Here is a 14962-nt window from a genome sequence, read left to right on the forward strand (position 1 = left end):
CATGTCTGCTATCTGGCCCTTATTATAATGCAACAGCTGAAGGTTTTCTACCTTGAAACTGCTCATCACACCCTCAGCCTCTTTTCGCTAAGGGCCTGCCCACCTTGAACAGAGCAGGGTGATGAGTGTTTGCACCAAACCCACTTAACACATTTCCAGAGAAAGAAATAGGATTATTGCAGGAAATAGGTATTGCAGGAAAATGTTTCACATTTTTAACAGGTGTAGTAACAACATATTTACACCAGTGGTCCTATATAGCCAGAAACATTTCCTTTAGTTTTAAAATAAAAACCTTTCAATTGACATTGATGCTATTCATCGAGGCATCCATTTGTAACCTACATTCTCCCTTTCCTTAAGACTGATGTTTGTTGCTGCTCATCTTTGTTTCTGCTGTGCTAAAACCATAAAGCATGCCAAGGAAATATCAAGTATATCCATCCCTCTGGAGAACATTATAATGAAAAGAATTAGCACCAAGCTGGGCAACTCTTAATGAACATGACTGAGAGGAGAAAGCAACGAAAATAGATATGGCAAAATTTTAAATTATATTTGTTTTGGAGAATGGGGGAAATGATCTGAAACTTATTTAACCCAATTAAAGATCCTGAAGAAGGCAATGTAAGGAATATCAAACTTATCTGCAATGCAGATGTCATTTAAAAGCAATCAGACATGGTCTGGGTGAGCATGTGCCGCACATGCATGACACTCCACAGGGTCATTGTAAAGCTCCCAGCTTTGCTGCAAGAGGCAACTGGGTGGAAGGTGAAATCAGAGAGGGTAGCTGGTTCTGGAGAGGAGAATCTGTATTGGAAACGCTTGAATTGCATCCCCAGGAGGCCTCACACCAGCATTTCTAAAACAAAATATTTCAGTTTAAAATCTTTTCAGTGAAAAGTCAAAGTGTAATGGAAAAAAATTACAATTGAGAAAGAAGTGCTTGTATCCCTCTTTTTTCATGGGATTTTACACAGAGGATTACAAAGGCCATTTTCCAAGCAGGCATCATCATGCCATAGAATTAGGTCTGAACTGCCAAGCTGTGGTGCTCAATCTGAGTCCTGTGTTCTTTGTACCTGCCAGATAAAAGCAGTGGACAATGGCCGGCCCCAAAAATCTTCAACTGCTCGCCTCCATATCGAGTGGATAAAAAAGCCGGCGCCCTCGCCTGTGCCCCTGACTTTCGATGAACCCTTTTACAACTTCACCGTCATGGAAAGCGATAAAGTGACAGAAATTGTCGGGGTGGTTTCTGTGCAGCCATCTAACATTCCTCTCTGGTTTGATATTGTTGGTAAGTTCGGAGCCAGTGGTGTGAGGAGGATGCTTCAGAAGCAAACCATATGGATGTGTGGTTTTGTGAGCAAGAAAACTAACCGTGAAATGTGCCCCCAAAATTAAACCCACTTTCATAATGCTGAAATGAAAAATGCTATTTTAATATAGCAATAACAATAATAATAATACTCCTGCTTTTGTTATGACTCCTTAGCTAAGCTGAAAAAAAAAAAGCGCTGTATGGCTGAATTGTTTTTTTTCATACTATGTTATTTACTGCAATCTTAATGTTGTCTGGCATTTAAATTCTATTGTCATACTTTGCTAATCTCATTTCTAAATGTATTTATGGTACTTAGACTTGCTGTCCCTCATTTCTCTCTTTCTTCACCTTTTTTTCTGCATTCTGTTCTTTTTTTTCTGCTTCCGACTGCCCTGCTTCAAGGTGGCAAGCATGCTCGAGAGATGTTCTATATTCTACAGACAGCTTGTGGGCAGAACTGTTCAACAGAAGGTACCCTTAGTGCAAACACATTTGCTAAAATACAACTATCCAGGCTGCCTTTTATTTTTGCAAGTTCTTTGAGACAATTTGTATTACATCTTTCATAAGTGCCTGTGACAGGATGCGATGCGACACATGGATGTGCTGCGTTTCTTTCTATGACAGCTTTTACCGTATTTCTGTCCAATTATTATCATTTTATTCACGGATTTTCCACAGTTTATCACAAATAATTAATTCAAACTTTTCACAGTCCGGTGCCATCCATTTAACTGTGAAACAGAATGGGATGCATCAACATATGGGTTACAAATGGAGCCACCAAAAGTTTGTCTTGAATGCAAGCTGAAATAGAGAAATGTGTTTTGGTGTGAGATTTCAACCACAAAATTGCCTCACATAAAATTGCTTGTAAAAATAGGGAGAGAGAAATATACTTAGCAAAGAGGAGGAGAAGCCGTAGAAGTCATGGTCTTAAAATTGCAGGGAAATGCCACTAAGGATGTAGCTGCCAAAAGCAAGGAGTGGAGGATCTCACTTGTTTGCGGTGGAGAAACAGGAATCAATGTTCCCAAGCACTTATTTCCCGCTTCTGCTGATGATTCAGTTATGTAATTTAAAATAACTTATTTAACATATCCAAAATGAGACTTTCCCCAGCAGCACGATGACCCTGCAAAGTTATTGTGCTGCTTAATATTTGCAGATACTTGCATGTAATGTTTGTATACATTTGGATGTAATGCACCTTGTCTGCAGAAAGTGGTATTATTTAAATGAAGGTTTATAAAGCAAATACTATATCAAGGAAACAAAAAGCCTTTGCCACAGACTTAGTGGAAAGGGTGCATCAGCAGTATTTCTTTAGAGAGATTGAGCCTGGCTCTCATTTCAGCATAGCTATTTGTGGATGGGTTTAGCCAACAGGAAGGACAAGCACCACAAAAGAAAGGGTCTGTCGAGTCATTTTCATCCACCTTTTGTTGCCAATGCATGCAGATGAAAGACAGAAGCAGCAACATTTCCTCTTTGAATTTGTAGCACAGTTTCCAATGTGCCAGCCACATTAAAATTAAACCCAGAGGTATTATCATGTTCTAGGGTTCCTGCTAGCCCCTGGGGAAGGACAGCATGTGTTTCCTATGATTTTTTTCCCTTTCCCTTGGTTGTTTCAGTATGCTACACGCAATTGATTAGCTAATGTTTACATTCCCTTTCTCTCCCTTACTGACCCTAACTTTCCTCCCAGGTGGAATCCATCTTTATTGATGTTATTGACCCTTTTTCCCATTTAAACCTTTTGCTGAACTCCTCTGCCTTTTGCAGCCTTTTGGTCCTTTCTTTGGCAAATTCACCGCCTCTCATTAAAATGCTGCCTGAGTTAAGCACTGAGAGAAGCCCCCGCTCTTCTGCTGTGTTCTTGCAATCTAGCAACACCTTACAATAATATTTCATTTTTTGTTTACCAAACAGAGATGATGGGGAGAACATTATGGAATTTAAGCCTTAATTTGTCATTTAACGTGACCTTTATGGCTAAAGTAGTTCAAATGGTTTAGAAGAAGGTCTTTGCTATTTAAACAACCCTGATGGTTTTCCTATAGGCTGTAGCTCCTGATGCTGCAAGATCCTGCATCACTGCAAAGGGTCATGGGGACAGAGCTTCCTTAGACTTAATGAAAAATAGGTGACCCTGACCATCCAGTTCAGTACTGTTACCATATGACTGTTGAAATTAAATGTCACTGCTGCTATAAATAATAGCACTAGCAACAGCACCCATTTCCACAATAGGAATAGCCAGCAGAAGGCATGCAGAAGACCCTGTTGTTCCAGATGCTTTGCATACAAGGTGCAAAGACAAAACCCACCCCGAGAGGTTTACAGACAGAGCACTCCATATTTAGATTATCTTTGCTGCCATTAGTCAGTGTCCGTATCCAAAACACTTTTTCTCCTTGTTCCTCAGTATCATCATGTGGAAAAAAAAGATGTTGATACTTTCCTTTTGAGGGAACGTTGAGGTCTAGTGCTGAAACCCGCAATGAAAGACATGGGTTATTACTAGGAGTTAGCTGTCGTTCATGGAAAGCTGTATGGGACTGCTGATGCAAGAGATGGTTTCAGTGCTGCTGTAAAACCTAGACCTGATCCTGCTCCATCTGGTAATTTGTGATTTTGGACCTCTGTTCAGAGTTCACAGTAATGTCAACAAAAGCCCTGAAGGCTTATGTAGATGTATAGTTTAATATAGAGTTTGTGGCTTGACCTTTATGTTTATGACCTTTTCAAACTGAATGGGCATTGGAATTCCAGAGGACCTCTTTTTTAATGCATAACATGAACTTTCTCACAGAAAAAAAAAAAAAAAAAGAAAGAAAAAAAAAGGAGGGAGGGTGGATGGAGTTTGGTTTTGCAGTATTCTGTCTGCCTAACTTCAGCATCTAATTTGCACCTACATTACATATGCTTTAAATAGCTGTTCAAGGTTCTTGAGTTAATCAGCTCCAAGAGAGAAAAGTGCCTTGCAGGCAGGGAGATCATCTCTCCTCCATGGACTAGAGAGGAACAGGATGCTTACCTGTTTGTTTAATTGGGAACGGTTGAGATGTCATACCTGGTTTCTGTTTTCAGACTGCATTCAACGCCATTCTCAGTTCATGCAGATCCCACAATGTGAAAGACATGATCATAGGTTGTTTCGGTTGTGTTAAATTTATTCAGTCATTTATGAGAAAATAATAACTCCCAAGTAAGTCAGAGATCTTTATTTCTCCCAGGTAAATTGAACCCTCTCTGTCTCTTCCCTTGTTAGTGGTGGGAATGGTGTGATGACTACTTTGACACCGGAGCTAAGCTGCATGGTGCTAGTCTTTGCTTAAGTAGCATGTTGCACAACATCTCTCTGATTCTCTAAACAGACTTCCCTCTATCTTTCCTTCTTCCCCCAGCCTATGCCTTTATAAGAGCAGTCAAACTTTAAAAGCACATCGGAACTTTTTATCAAGGGTGTTTAAATGGCAATAATTTTAATATCTATTAATTTTAATTAATTGTCCATTTAATTCACAGTGCTGCAAATTTTAATTCATGTCAAAAGCATGTAGCTCCCTAGCTTCCTTTGAATTATCTTCTCTGAGAAACTATCTAAAGTGCCTTTCTGATTTCTTTTCTGCTTTTTATGCCCTTACGTTCAGCTTCTTAGCAGCAAACCCAAGGCTTTGACTCTCCTTACAATAGTTTCATCTGAAAATTCAGAGTCTGCATTATTTTCTTCTTCTTAGCATGATACAGTACATAAAAGAATAAATATTTGCATGTTGTATTAATAATATTTATTATGTTACGATTAACAAAAATCTGTAGTTGAATTTGTATTTACTGAGGCAGTCAGTAAGTTTATTTCACCTTTTCTGAAAACAGAAAAATTGGAAACTTTGACTTTGCTTCTTTTCCTGAAAATCCTATAGAAACTTTAGACTCACCTTTGAGTTTTAGGGTGAATTCATTTTCTGCATTTTCCTCTGATTCTCTGCTCAGAGCAATGTGAGAATTATAGCAATTGGCCTGTTTTATCATTACTGTCATTGGTGGTGTTAGTTTACTTTGGGGCAAGACAAGTAAGAATCTTCTCTGCCCTGAGAAAATGTGATTTAGAGGACTATTCTCTAAATTAGACCATCTGCTGTATATCTCTTCTCCACTCTGTCGTGGCATGGTAGGCCAAATGAGACTTGTGTGAGTATCTCAGTATATCCTGGCTTTATTAAGTTTGAACACGGAGCATGTATGCTCTTTGCTATCTGGCAGTGAAGGAAGACTCCTGCCAGGTTTTAGCTGTATTTGATTTGGGGATGTCCTCCAGGGTTCAATGGGATCCATGTTTGCGTCTAAGACTGAACAAGTCTGATTCTCCACAGCCATCAGATATTTCTGAGATGTGTATTCAATCCCACTCTTCTGGATCGTTCCACTGGAAAAAAGGGAAAAGGCCCTCACGCGGGACTCATTTGCCTACAAGTCCTCCAGATTTGCTGATGTGTTTTCTTCTCAGAGAAGAAAATCTTTTCTCACAGCAGCATAATCCCATCTTAAACTGTGTATCAGCAGCTGATAGGAACATAGGGAAGCTCAGCATCTTCCCAAAAAGGAACCCCATCTAGGAAAAGGACTGCAAAAAAACCTCATTGCTTGCAGCAAATGCAATAATAAAAATACAAGCAGAATATGTTGGGGGGTTGGGGGGTGGGGGGGGGAATGAACCTACCACACTGGAGTTCAAAAGGGACAGAATTGAAGAACCCACATTCTGTGGAAATGCCAGATCTGCAGTGTGTCTTGCCTTAGGCAAATTCTACATCTGACCTCTAGAAATCCCTTTTAGCAGTTCGGGAAGTTTTCCTTGGCCTGTCCATTGCACCAAATGAGCAGTAAGCTTTACATAAGAAGATCCTCTCCCGTCAGTCATGTGAGGTTCAGTGAGCTGCTTTTTTTTTTTTTTTTTAAACAATCTTTTTTATTAAAAGGAAAATTATTCATTCCAAAGCATATGGGACTTTTGTCAGAAGAAAAATATGTTCAGAGTGACTATGAAGCCAAGAAGCAAGCTGAGAACCAAGGTAACACTCCAGATTCAGCCAGAAAATGTAACCAAGGCTACTCTGTACCAAAAACATAACCCATGGTCTGTTCGCTCAGAGGTGTCTTGGTTCAATTTCCTGAGATCTGCTTCTTGACCATACTGTAGCATCTGTTAAACTGAAAATTAGGGCTGTGCTAGAAAGGTCTCACGAAGCTGTAGTGAGGGTCAACAAATTAGTTCTTTTGTACCAGGGGCTGTTTCTGCAGCTATCCCAAGTTTGATAACAGCTGGAATTGGCTAGAGTTATATTGGGAAATCCTATATAAACTGCAACACACTTTCTGATAGCATAAAAAAGCCCCTAGTTGTGGAAATATAATGCTTCCAGGGCTTATGCAAGAGCATAAAGATCAGTCTCAAGAAATTAAGGGTGGAAATAATCTCAACTTTAAGTGTCCAAACTGTAGACATAACTGTCTGTGCTAGGTGTCTTCGGGAATCTTATCAGTCAATTAGAGCAAAAAAGCACTTTCTGGATTAATTTATATCATCCAAACATGATAAGTCTTCTCATCCCAAGATGGCATTAAAAGTAGGTGTGGACTTTTCATTATATCCCACTCTGATAAGAGTATTTTAAGGGATGTCTTTAATCTGTATTGAAGATGTATCAGCATATCAGCATTGCCTCTTAGCCTGCAATGGTATTACAAACAACAGCTAATCCACATCGCTCTGAGGTCATTCGGTGTTAAAATGCTTTCTCAGGACAACCTGTCTAGTCGATTTGCCACTTCAATCACCTTGCCTTTTTTATTGTTGATTCTCCCAAAATGCTCCAGGAACTCATAATGTGTTATCTTCATTTGAAATATTTCTTTCTTAATGCAATTGCAAGCACATTAGCAAAGACAGCTTCTACATATCTTGTGTTTGAAAGCAGGTTTTAGTCGACAATGAAAAGGAAAGCATGTGCCGTATGTTGGAAAATTGAATAAGCAATAAAAATTCACATGAATAAAACTGAGCAGCTGAACAAAATTTCATCATCCTTAGCCCCCTTTCATCCTAAGATTGTGATCAGAGAAAATATTAAATGGCCGATAGTAACATTGGTAAAACCGATACTGCGGGAGCTTACAGCACTGCTGATGAGCTCACTTCAGAAGGGTTGGTAGTTACCCAGCAGCAAGCTTTCAAAAAAGCACCTCAAGTACACCAGAAATGTGTGAAGCTGACACCTCCTCAGCTGCCACCTCCTACGGGCTCAGTCCTCCGACCTCCACGTGAGCACCTTCAGAAGGAAGTGGTTTCACGTGGGCTTCCCAGAATAGTTCAACTGCAGGAGTTTTTAAGAGAAAAGCCCTGTTTGTTTTCACACAACTGTTCTCTCTCTCCATGCCCCTCCAACACCCGTCTTTCAAATATAATTGTGTTGGGTGCTTCTCTGGGTGCTTCATAGTAGGCCTTGCATAGACTTAACACGTTTATAAGACTCTTACAGTTCAGCATTTACACCTAATTCATTAATTATTGTTCAGTGCTTAAGTGCAATTTCAGAAGCGTTCTTCATATGAGGAGCTGTTTTGAGAGTGTATGAAGGCTGAGGAGCAGTGCAAAGCATTTCCAGACTGCCTCTAGTACTCCAGATGAGAGGCAAGACCGAATATCTCAGGCAATATTCCCAGAAGTTCAGCCATCTGAGTGGATCTTCATTGTCAACAGCTGACCACGGTCTGTTAAAATGTACTAGACTGAATAAGGAATAAATCAAATTTTCACTCCAAAAGATATTATAATCACAAATCTCACAGCAGGATGTTCTCTGATTCATCTCTGTCTCAGTCTTTGATGCAGTTTCTGCCTTGTTTAATAGAAAAATGAATCAATGTAAAATCAAGTGCACTGTCTGGTTGCTTACTGGTGTAGACTACAGTGGGGTAGCTAGCAACCAAGATTTGTTTGTTTGTCACTAGACCATTTTGGAAGATGTGAATACCATATAAAAAAATCATATGACGGATTCAGTTCTTATTTTAGGGGAAGAATATACTGCACTTAATGAAAATGTCTTGAAGAAGATGGTGTGTTTGCAATACACTGCATAGTGTCCTGCAAACCCAGCTCTAAGCCAACAGAGGAAGGACATTTAAAACATTTATTGCTAATCCTTCCATGTTGCTTCTTGGAAGTTTTATAGGCAGTGTTTCTTTGGAAGTGTATGTCAGTTGATAGCATGTAATTTTTGATTGCTCATTAAGATGGTTATTAAGCATCTTGAAGTATAAGCTTTCATTTTGTTTTCATGGTTATCAGTATGAAACATTCTCTTTGTGAAGTGCCTGCTGTCCCAAGGCTAGCTTCATTTCAGCAGAGATTTCCTTGCTAGAATCTCAAACTCTCTTCTTCAAAGGAGGCTTTTTTTTCAGAGTTCATTTTCATGGTGTGATTTTTCTCAAGTAAATCAATTTAAAACATTAAATGGGAGATGACATCATTTTCTTCCAGATTAACTTTAAAAAAAAAAAAAAAAAAAAAATCCCAGAAACCAAACACTGAAGATACGATCAATGTCCAAATACCTTGGTATTGCTTAAATGTCAAGAACAATTATGCTTTTTTTTCTAGTGTCAAATAGCATTAAATATATATATATCAATGGAGAAAAATATATTATTTGGGCTTGCAGAAAGAGGTTAGGGAATAAGCGATGTTTTTATCCACCATAAATCACAGCAGATCCAGTGTCAGCGTTTTCCTGGAGAACCACGACTGCATCTGTTAGGCTCAGAGCTGTGTATATGTACCTGTATATATATTCAGCACAGAGAAGTCTGATGGCACGTCTGAAACGACAACGTTTGGATCATTTCAGTGGGCAGATGTTCACCAATTCTTCCTTTCCTTTGCGTAGCTCACCTGTGCTCTTATTCCTCTTTCCTCCTTCTCCCTCTCCCTGAATGGTATTCAAGGCAGATATGGACAGGGCAGAGCTTCTTCTAGTTTACACTTCCTTTGCAATAGCCTGTGCGAGAGGTAGAGAGAACTGAGGGTTTCTTCACATTAAGGAAATCACAGGCTGTGATTTCACTGTGATTCCTCCTAATTTTCAACTTCTTGGAGCACCAAAACCTTTTTTATCTCCTTAAATGTGCGACTGTTGCTGAGAATAATGCTGGTTGTTAGTCTGCAAACCATGCAGATGCAAGACTTGATGGTAGAGCAGGGAAGACTGTCTTCTTCACTTCTCTGTCCCCAGCCCTAAAATGAGAGCCATTTTGTGATAATACACCAGACATTCAAATAGCTGTCTCTCTATACATATTGCACGAGAGCTAAGTCAATGGAATGGATGTTTTCTAGATTGGATCTAATCCCAAGAGGTTTGAGCAGCTCTTACACAAGTCTTGTAACCATTGAGGTTTGAAAACCGTTTCTGCTTTGTAGAGCTGGGTTGTCAGAGGCTGTAGCTAGTGGCATTGTGTCGCTGTGTGATAAATATACCTTAAGAGTTCATTTGTCAGCAGTGTTGTGTTCTACCTCTGCCTGTTCCCAGCCTCCAAAAATTTCAGACTCAACTCATAATAAATTCCTTTTTATAGATGAGTGAGTAAGAAGCAGCTTAGCAGCAAGGAGTGCATGCTTTACTTCTGAGCAAAATTAGCGGTTTTAATTTATAAAATATAGCTGTGGCTGAGAAATCCTGTAACCCTTTAATCTCAAATTATTTATGGCTTTCTCTTACTTTTTAATAGATTTTTTTCTTCTTTTTCCTTTTGTTCTTTCACCTGAGACTCAAGAGGGTTTTTCTACTGCTGCATCACTCAGTGTGTGACAGGATAAGGGGATAGTAGTTTCAGAACAGTGCTTTGTGAGGGTTTTTTAATGGAAAGAAATTTATGATGTGTATCCTGTCAGATCTATTTAAATAATTCCTATAAGACTAGTAGAATTTGACCTTTGCTGCCAGTAATTATCATTGTCCTTGAAATTAACATAACAAATCTCTATTTGCATTTTTTAAATTGATTATAATTGTAATTTTTAAAGACTCAGTTGACTGTCTTTGCACCCACAAGCATCAGTGAGAATTTCCTGAAAATAAAATTCACAGAATAAAACCCTCTTAAAATGATTTTTATACAAAAAGATAATTGTGCTTGTTCATTATCCAAACTACAAGGGCACACGTCTCACAGACTTATAGCCATTTCATTCTTTTTTATAGACTCAGTTATGGTTCACTTAAATATACTGCTAGATATTTTTTTTCTTGCAGTGCATTTTAATGATATCTGCTTTCCAATATACAAACAGTGCTTTGAAATATAAATGAGTTATGAACAAAGAAGTATTGGTAGAAGTACTGTGTATGCTAAGGCAAGCTGTTAAGATGGAGTCCAGTAAACAGATATGCCCGTTTCTAGGAGCATTTTCAATGGAAATTTTCAAGAGATGCCTAATCTAATTGTGTTTTTGTGCAACAATTAGGAGGGAATTACGATAGCTCTTTCGACGCGGAGAAGGGAGTGGGCACTATTGTCATTGCAAAGCCCTTGGATGCAGAGCAGAGGTCAATATATAATATGTCTGTGGAGGTCACCGATGGAACAAACATTGCCACGACTCAGGTAGAATATCACATTCCTTTCTTGGCAAGTTTTTCATTTGTTAATGGAACATATATGTTATAAAAATTAATAATTTTGCCATTCAAATAAGACCTCATCCTTTGAGACACCGTTAACTAATGGAGGGGATATTTTTCAGAGCCCTTCCATCTGGTTGTAAAGAATTGGCTGTTGAAGGTTTCAAAGCGTAGTTTCTCCTTTTGTCCTCATCATGCTCACATGAAAGTAATTTGCCTTCCTTCAGCTGAGGGAGTCCCTGTCACAGGCGGCGAAGCTTAGATTTTGACAATTGTATCAGCCCGTAATGGTCCAAAATACAATAGTGCTTCTGTGGTGTTGGGGAATATTGCTATTGATTGTGTTAAATGGAGTTTATACCTCTCATCCTCCCAAGACCCAAATGTGGGACACAGGATCAATTGTTCAGAGAAGAAATGGTTCAGAGGATAAACTTAAAATTCAAAGGATCTCTTCTGTAGTGTCACTTCCCACGATTACATTGTCTTCTGGGGAACAGCCCCAGTGAACACTTGAAAACCAGACTTGCTTATCAGTCTCGATGCCTTTCAGCAATTAAAAAGTCAGGTCAGATAAATGTGAAGGGTTGGGAAAATGCTGTCTCTGACACATCCTTGTCAGAAAGACCCTGGTGCTCAGCCTGGGTATCTGTTCAGTGGAAACCAGTCTGGAGTCGGGACGTGGCCAGGGTCATGGCACAGGGACAGGGACTCTGCTGTCCAGGTGGCACCAGGGAGACTCAAAAGAGCAAAATCTTTCAGTACGAGGTGGAGTTGTGGGGTATGGATTAGCTAGGGCCTAAAATCCTACATCTGAATTCCTGCCCAAGTGTAAACTGTGCCTATAGCCTGGGTATCATTTGTCACATAGGGAAAAATACATACTGGTAGAGGACACTTTTGTGCAGCCTCAAAACCCAGATTAAATGAGATTTATAGAGGAAACAAAAAAAAAAAATTGGGTTTCTGATGTTATTTGCTTCTTTATAATGCAGAAGGAAGGCCTGAATATTTTGTATATTTGCATACATGCATGCACAGGCAGATGCTTCTGTTTTACCCTGCTTTTTTGCTTAAACGGTTCAGATGTAAATCTGTATTCACTGAGTCACAACACCAACTTCCCTAAGAGGCTGTTAAATCCTTGAGTGCTTTCTCAATCTGAATTCCTGTTTATAACCAGCCCTAAAATCTCTGTCTAAGTATCCTTATCTGATAATTTCTCCTGATAGCCCACTCTTGATAAGTAAACATCAGTTGATAGTAAGTTTGGTGGTAGGAAATCTGCTATTTTTCCTGTTAGTTTCAGTAATTAATTGCACCTCTGCTAAAAACATCCCTTATTTTTAACTTGATTATATCTACCCTGTATTCCCTGTTATGCCTTTCTCTGCTTGATTAAAGAGCTCTTTAAAAACCAGTATTTTCTTCCCAGGAAGGCACTTACTCAGAATAGTCAAATCACCTCCCAGCCCTCTGGTAGACAAGTGAAGGAGAATGACTAACCTCTTTATGTTCCATTTCCACAAGGCATTTTCTTCAGTCCTTGAGTAGTTTTTTGTTTTGGTTTGGTTTTTTTTTTTTAATCTTGGTGACACTCTCAGTCCACATTTCAGAAATGTGGTATCAAATCCCTAACATGACTCTTTTTTCTTACAAACATTTCAGCCTAACAAATACTAAAAAGCAGAGGGAATGTCAAACACACTGGATACAAATAATTTCTCTTCTCATGGATATTATGTTTATTGTTTTTGCTGCATTTGATTTTGCAAATTGACCCCTATGACAATCCTCAAAACCTATTTTAATGAAAACCCTACATTTTTAATTAAAACATATGGTAAAAACATATTTCAGTAAAGCTGTTGCATTCTAAGAGAAGCCAAACCATTCTTGGTAACAGTGATGTGACCTATTTAAAAGTGTAAGATAGTAATTTAAGATTACAATAGTATAACATAAGATAATAATTGGTGGCTACAGACCCTTCTTTCCTCCACCTCCTTCTCTCCATGTGGATACTGTTTAAGTATTTAATTGTGGCCCAGACAACATCTGAGAATGCGTTTCTTTTGGTCTTCACAACAGAGATTTCAAAATGATCATTATCTCAAAGCTGCCAGAATTGTGGCCTGCCTAATTATCTCTCCTGTTTACAAAACTTTCATACTGTACTTTGGAGCCTTTGGCTGCCTTATTCATCTTTGTTTCCTGGTAGAGCAATAAAAAACCCAAAACCTGGTGGGTTAAGTAAAATATGTCATAGAAAGAGTCAAAAAAGCTTCTGCTGATGGCTTTCACTGGCCTAGTTATGAGTTTTGATAACATGAGGTTGTAAGTATTTTGTATCATATACACAGTACCACCTGCATTTTTAACTATAGCTGCAGGAAGGTATGGTAGAAGAGGAAGTGGGTGGAAAGCAAATGTGTAAATTCATCCCCTTGCATAACAATAAAATAATATAAAGCCCCTCTCAAAGTGCAATGGTTTATTGTGAAACAGCTGATCATCACCATGCCAAATGGAACAGTCTTGCTTTTCATTCCACCCCACCTGTTGCCCTTTATCTCTTCCTGGCCTTTTGTCTGTTACACAGTTGGAGGTGATAAAATGCAGCATTAAAATGCCAAAGATTTTTGCTTCAGTAACATGATCCCTGGCACAGACTTGCAGAAGTTTCTTCAGCAGTTTTCCTGCATGCCTTAAACTCCGATAAACTGTTCACTTCCTTCATGCCTTACTGTGCACATGGTTCACTACTGTAGCATGAGCAGAAGGAAATAATTTTGATTTAAAAGTTACATCTGTTATATTAATAGTTCGCTGTTGTGAAAAGAGGCTAAAAGAACATAAGGAATATTTTTTAAAAAATTGAAAAATCATGAACTTCCTTTGTAACCGAAAGCCTGTTCGGTTGGGGCATGATCAGGATTTCAAAAAAGAAAACAATGTCCCAAGTGAGAACCAAAGCACCAGGACCTGTTGAACCACTGCCACTTACTGTGCTGCCCATCCAGCTGAGCCCCAGACATCCCAGCAGCACAGCCAAGATGGGCAGGAATGGAGGGGGCAAAAGACGAAGAAATGTTGACTCACTTGATTTATATATTTGGAGAGTGGGTATAAAGCTTCTGTCATGTTGATTAAGTTCTAGGAAGGGTAAGTCTCCTCACTTAGTTAGGGAGAGCTTTTAGTTTTTTCCCTTAGCTTAATTCATCATTGCTCAAGGCCATGCAGTAATTTATTAAAGGCTGAAGGCGTACGTTGGCTCTAAATCCCCTTGAAACGCGATTCCTGCAGCTGCCGGGAGAGCTGTTGGCCTTGGGGAGGGGATGGGGCTTCTGCATCCTGCACGCTGGAGAGAGCCGGAACAGCAGTGCCAGGCAGTGACCCTGCTCCTCGCCACGCCACCGCCTGCCTTCACGCTGGGAAAGGGTCATTTGCCCTTACCTGAGCAGAGAGAGGACTCTCCCAGCAAGAAATCAGTGTGACACAGGAATAGCATTTATTTCTTTCTTTGTAGTGCATATTGTTGAGTTTTGCTAAAATGCCCACAGAAGTACAGTACAGTGGGGAACAATCATCCAAGTGATGATTATTTTTCACTTTTATTGAGAATTTTGTACTAGCGGATGATTATGTTTTTAGAAACAGAGTCCTGGAGTCACGGTGTTACATGAAAAAGACAGTTTTACTTCTTGCTTATTTTCTTGCTTTCTCCTTTCTCATTGTCCTAACTGCTATGAGAAAGATGCTTTAAAGTATGAAGGCTCATGCTTCCAAGCTAGGAGGCAAACAGTGCCCTGGTTTCACTTACTGCAAAACCATCTCACTATTTCCCAGTAGAGTGGACACTCAGAGGGGAACATACAGTTCCCTCCAAACAGTTTTTTTTAGATCAATACATGGTCGCTTGTCACACCTTCAGCTGGAG

The 14962-nt window shown here is 39.3% G+C and overlaps 1 protein-coding gene across 1 annotated transcript in view; it reads left to right on the plus strand.

The window, feature by feature from the left end:
* Positions 1-1098: 1098 nt before the first annotated feature.
* FAT3 (FAT atypical cadherin 3) overlaps positions 1099-14962 on the plus strand; it is a gene marked incomplete at its 3' end in the record, with an annotated part of 64039 nt that continues 50175 nt past the window's right edge. Inside the window, exons 1-2 of the mRNA XM_010076102.1 lie at positions 1099-1303; positions 10866-11005. Of these exons, the coding sequence (XP_010074404.1) occupies positions 1222-1303; positions 10866-11005 (222 nt within the window). The remainder of the gene's footprint in view (positions 1304-10865; positions 11006-14962) is intronic.

Source organism: Pterocles gutturalis, unplaced genomic scaffold (assembly GCF_000699245.1).
Source record: "Pterocles gutturalis isolate BGI_N339 unplaced genomic scaffold, ASM69924v1 scaffold12813, whole genome shotgun sequence".
Taxonomy (NCBI): Eukaryota; Metazoa; Chordata; class Aves; order Pterocliformes; family Pteroclidae; genus Pterocles; species Pterocles gutturalis.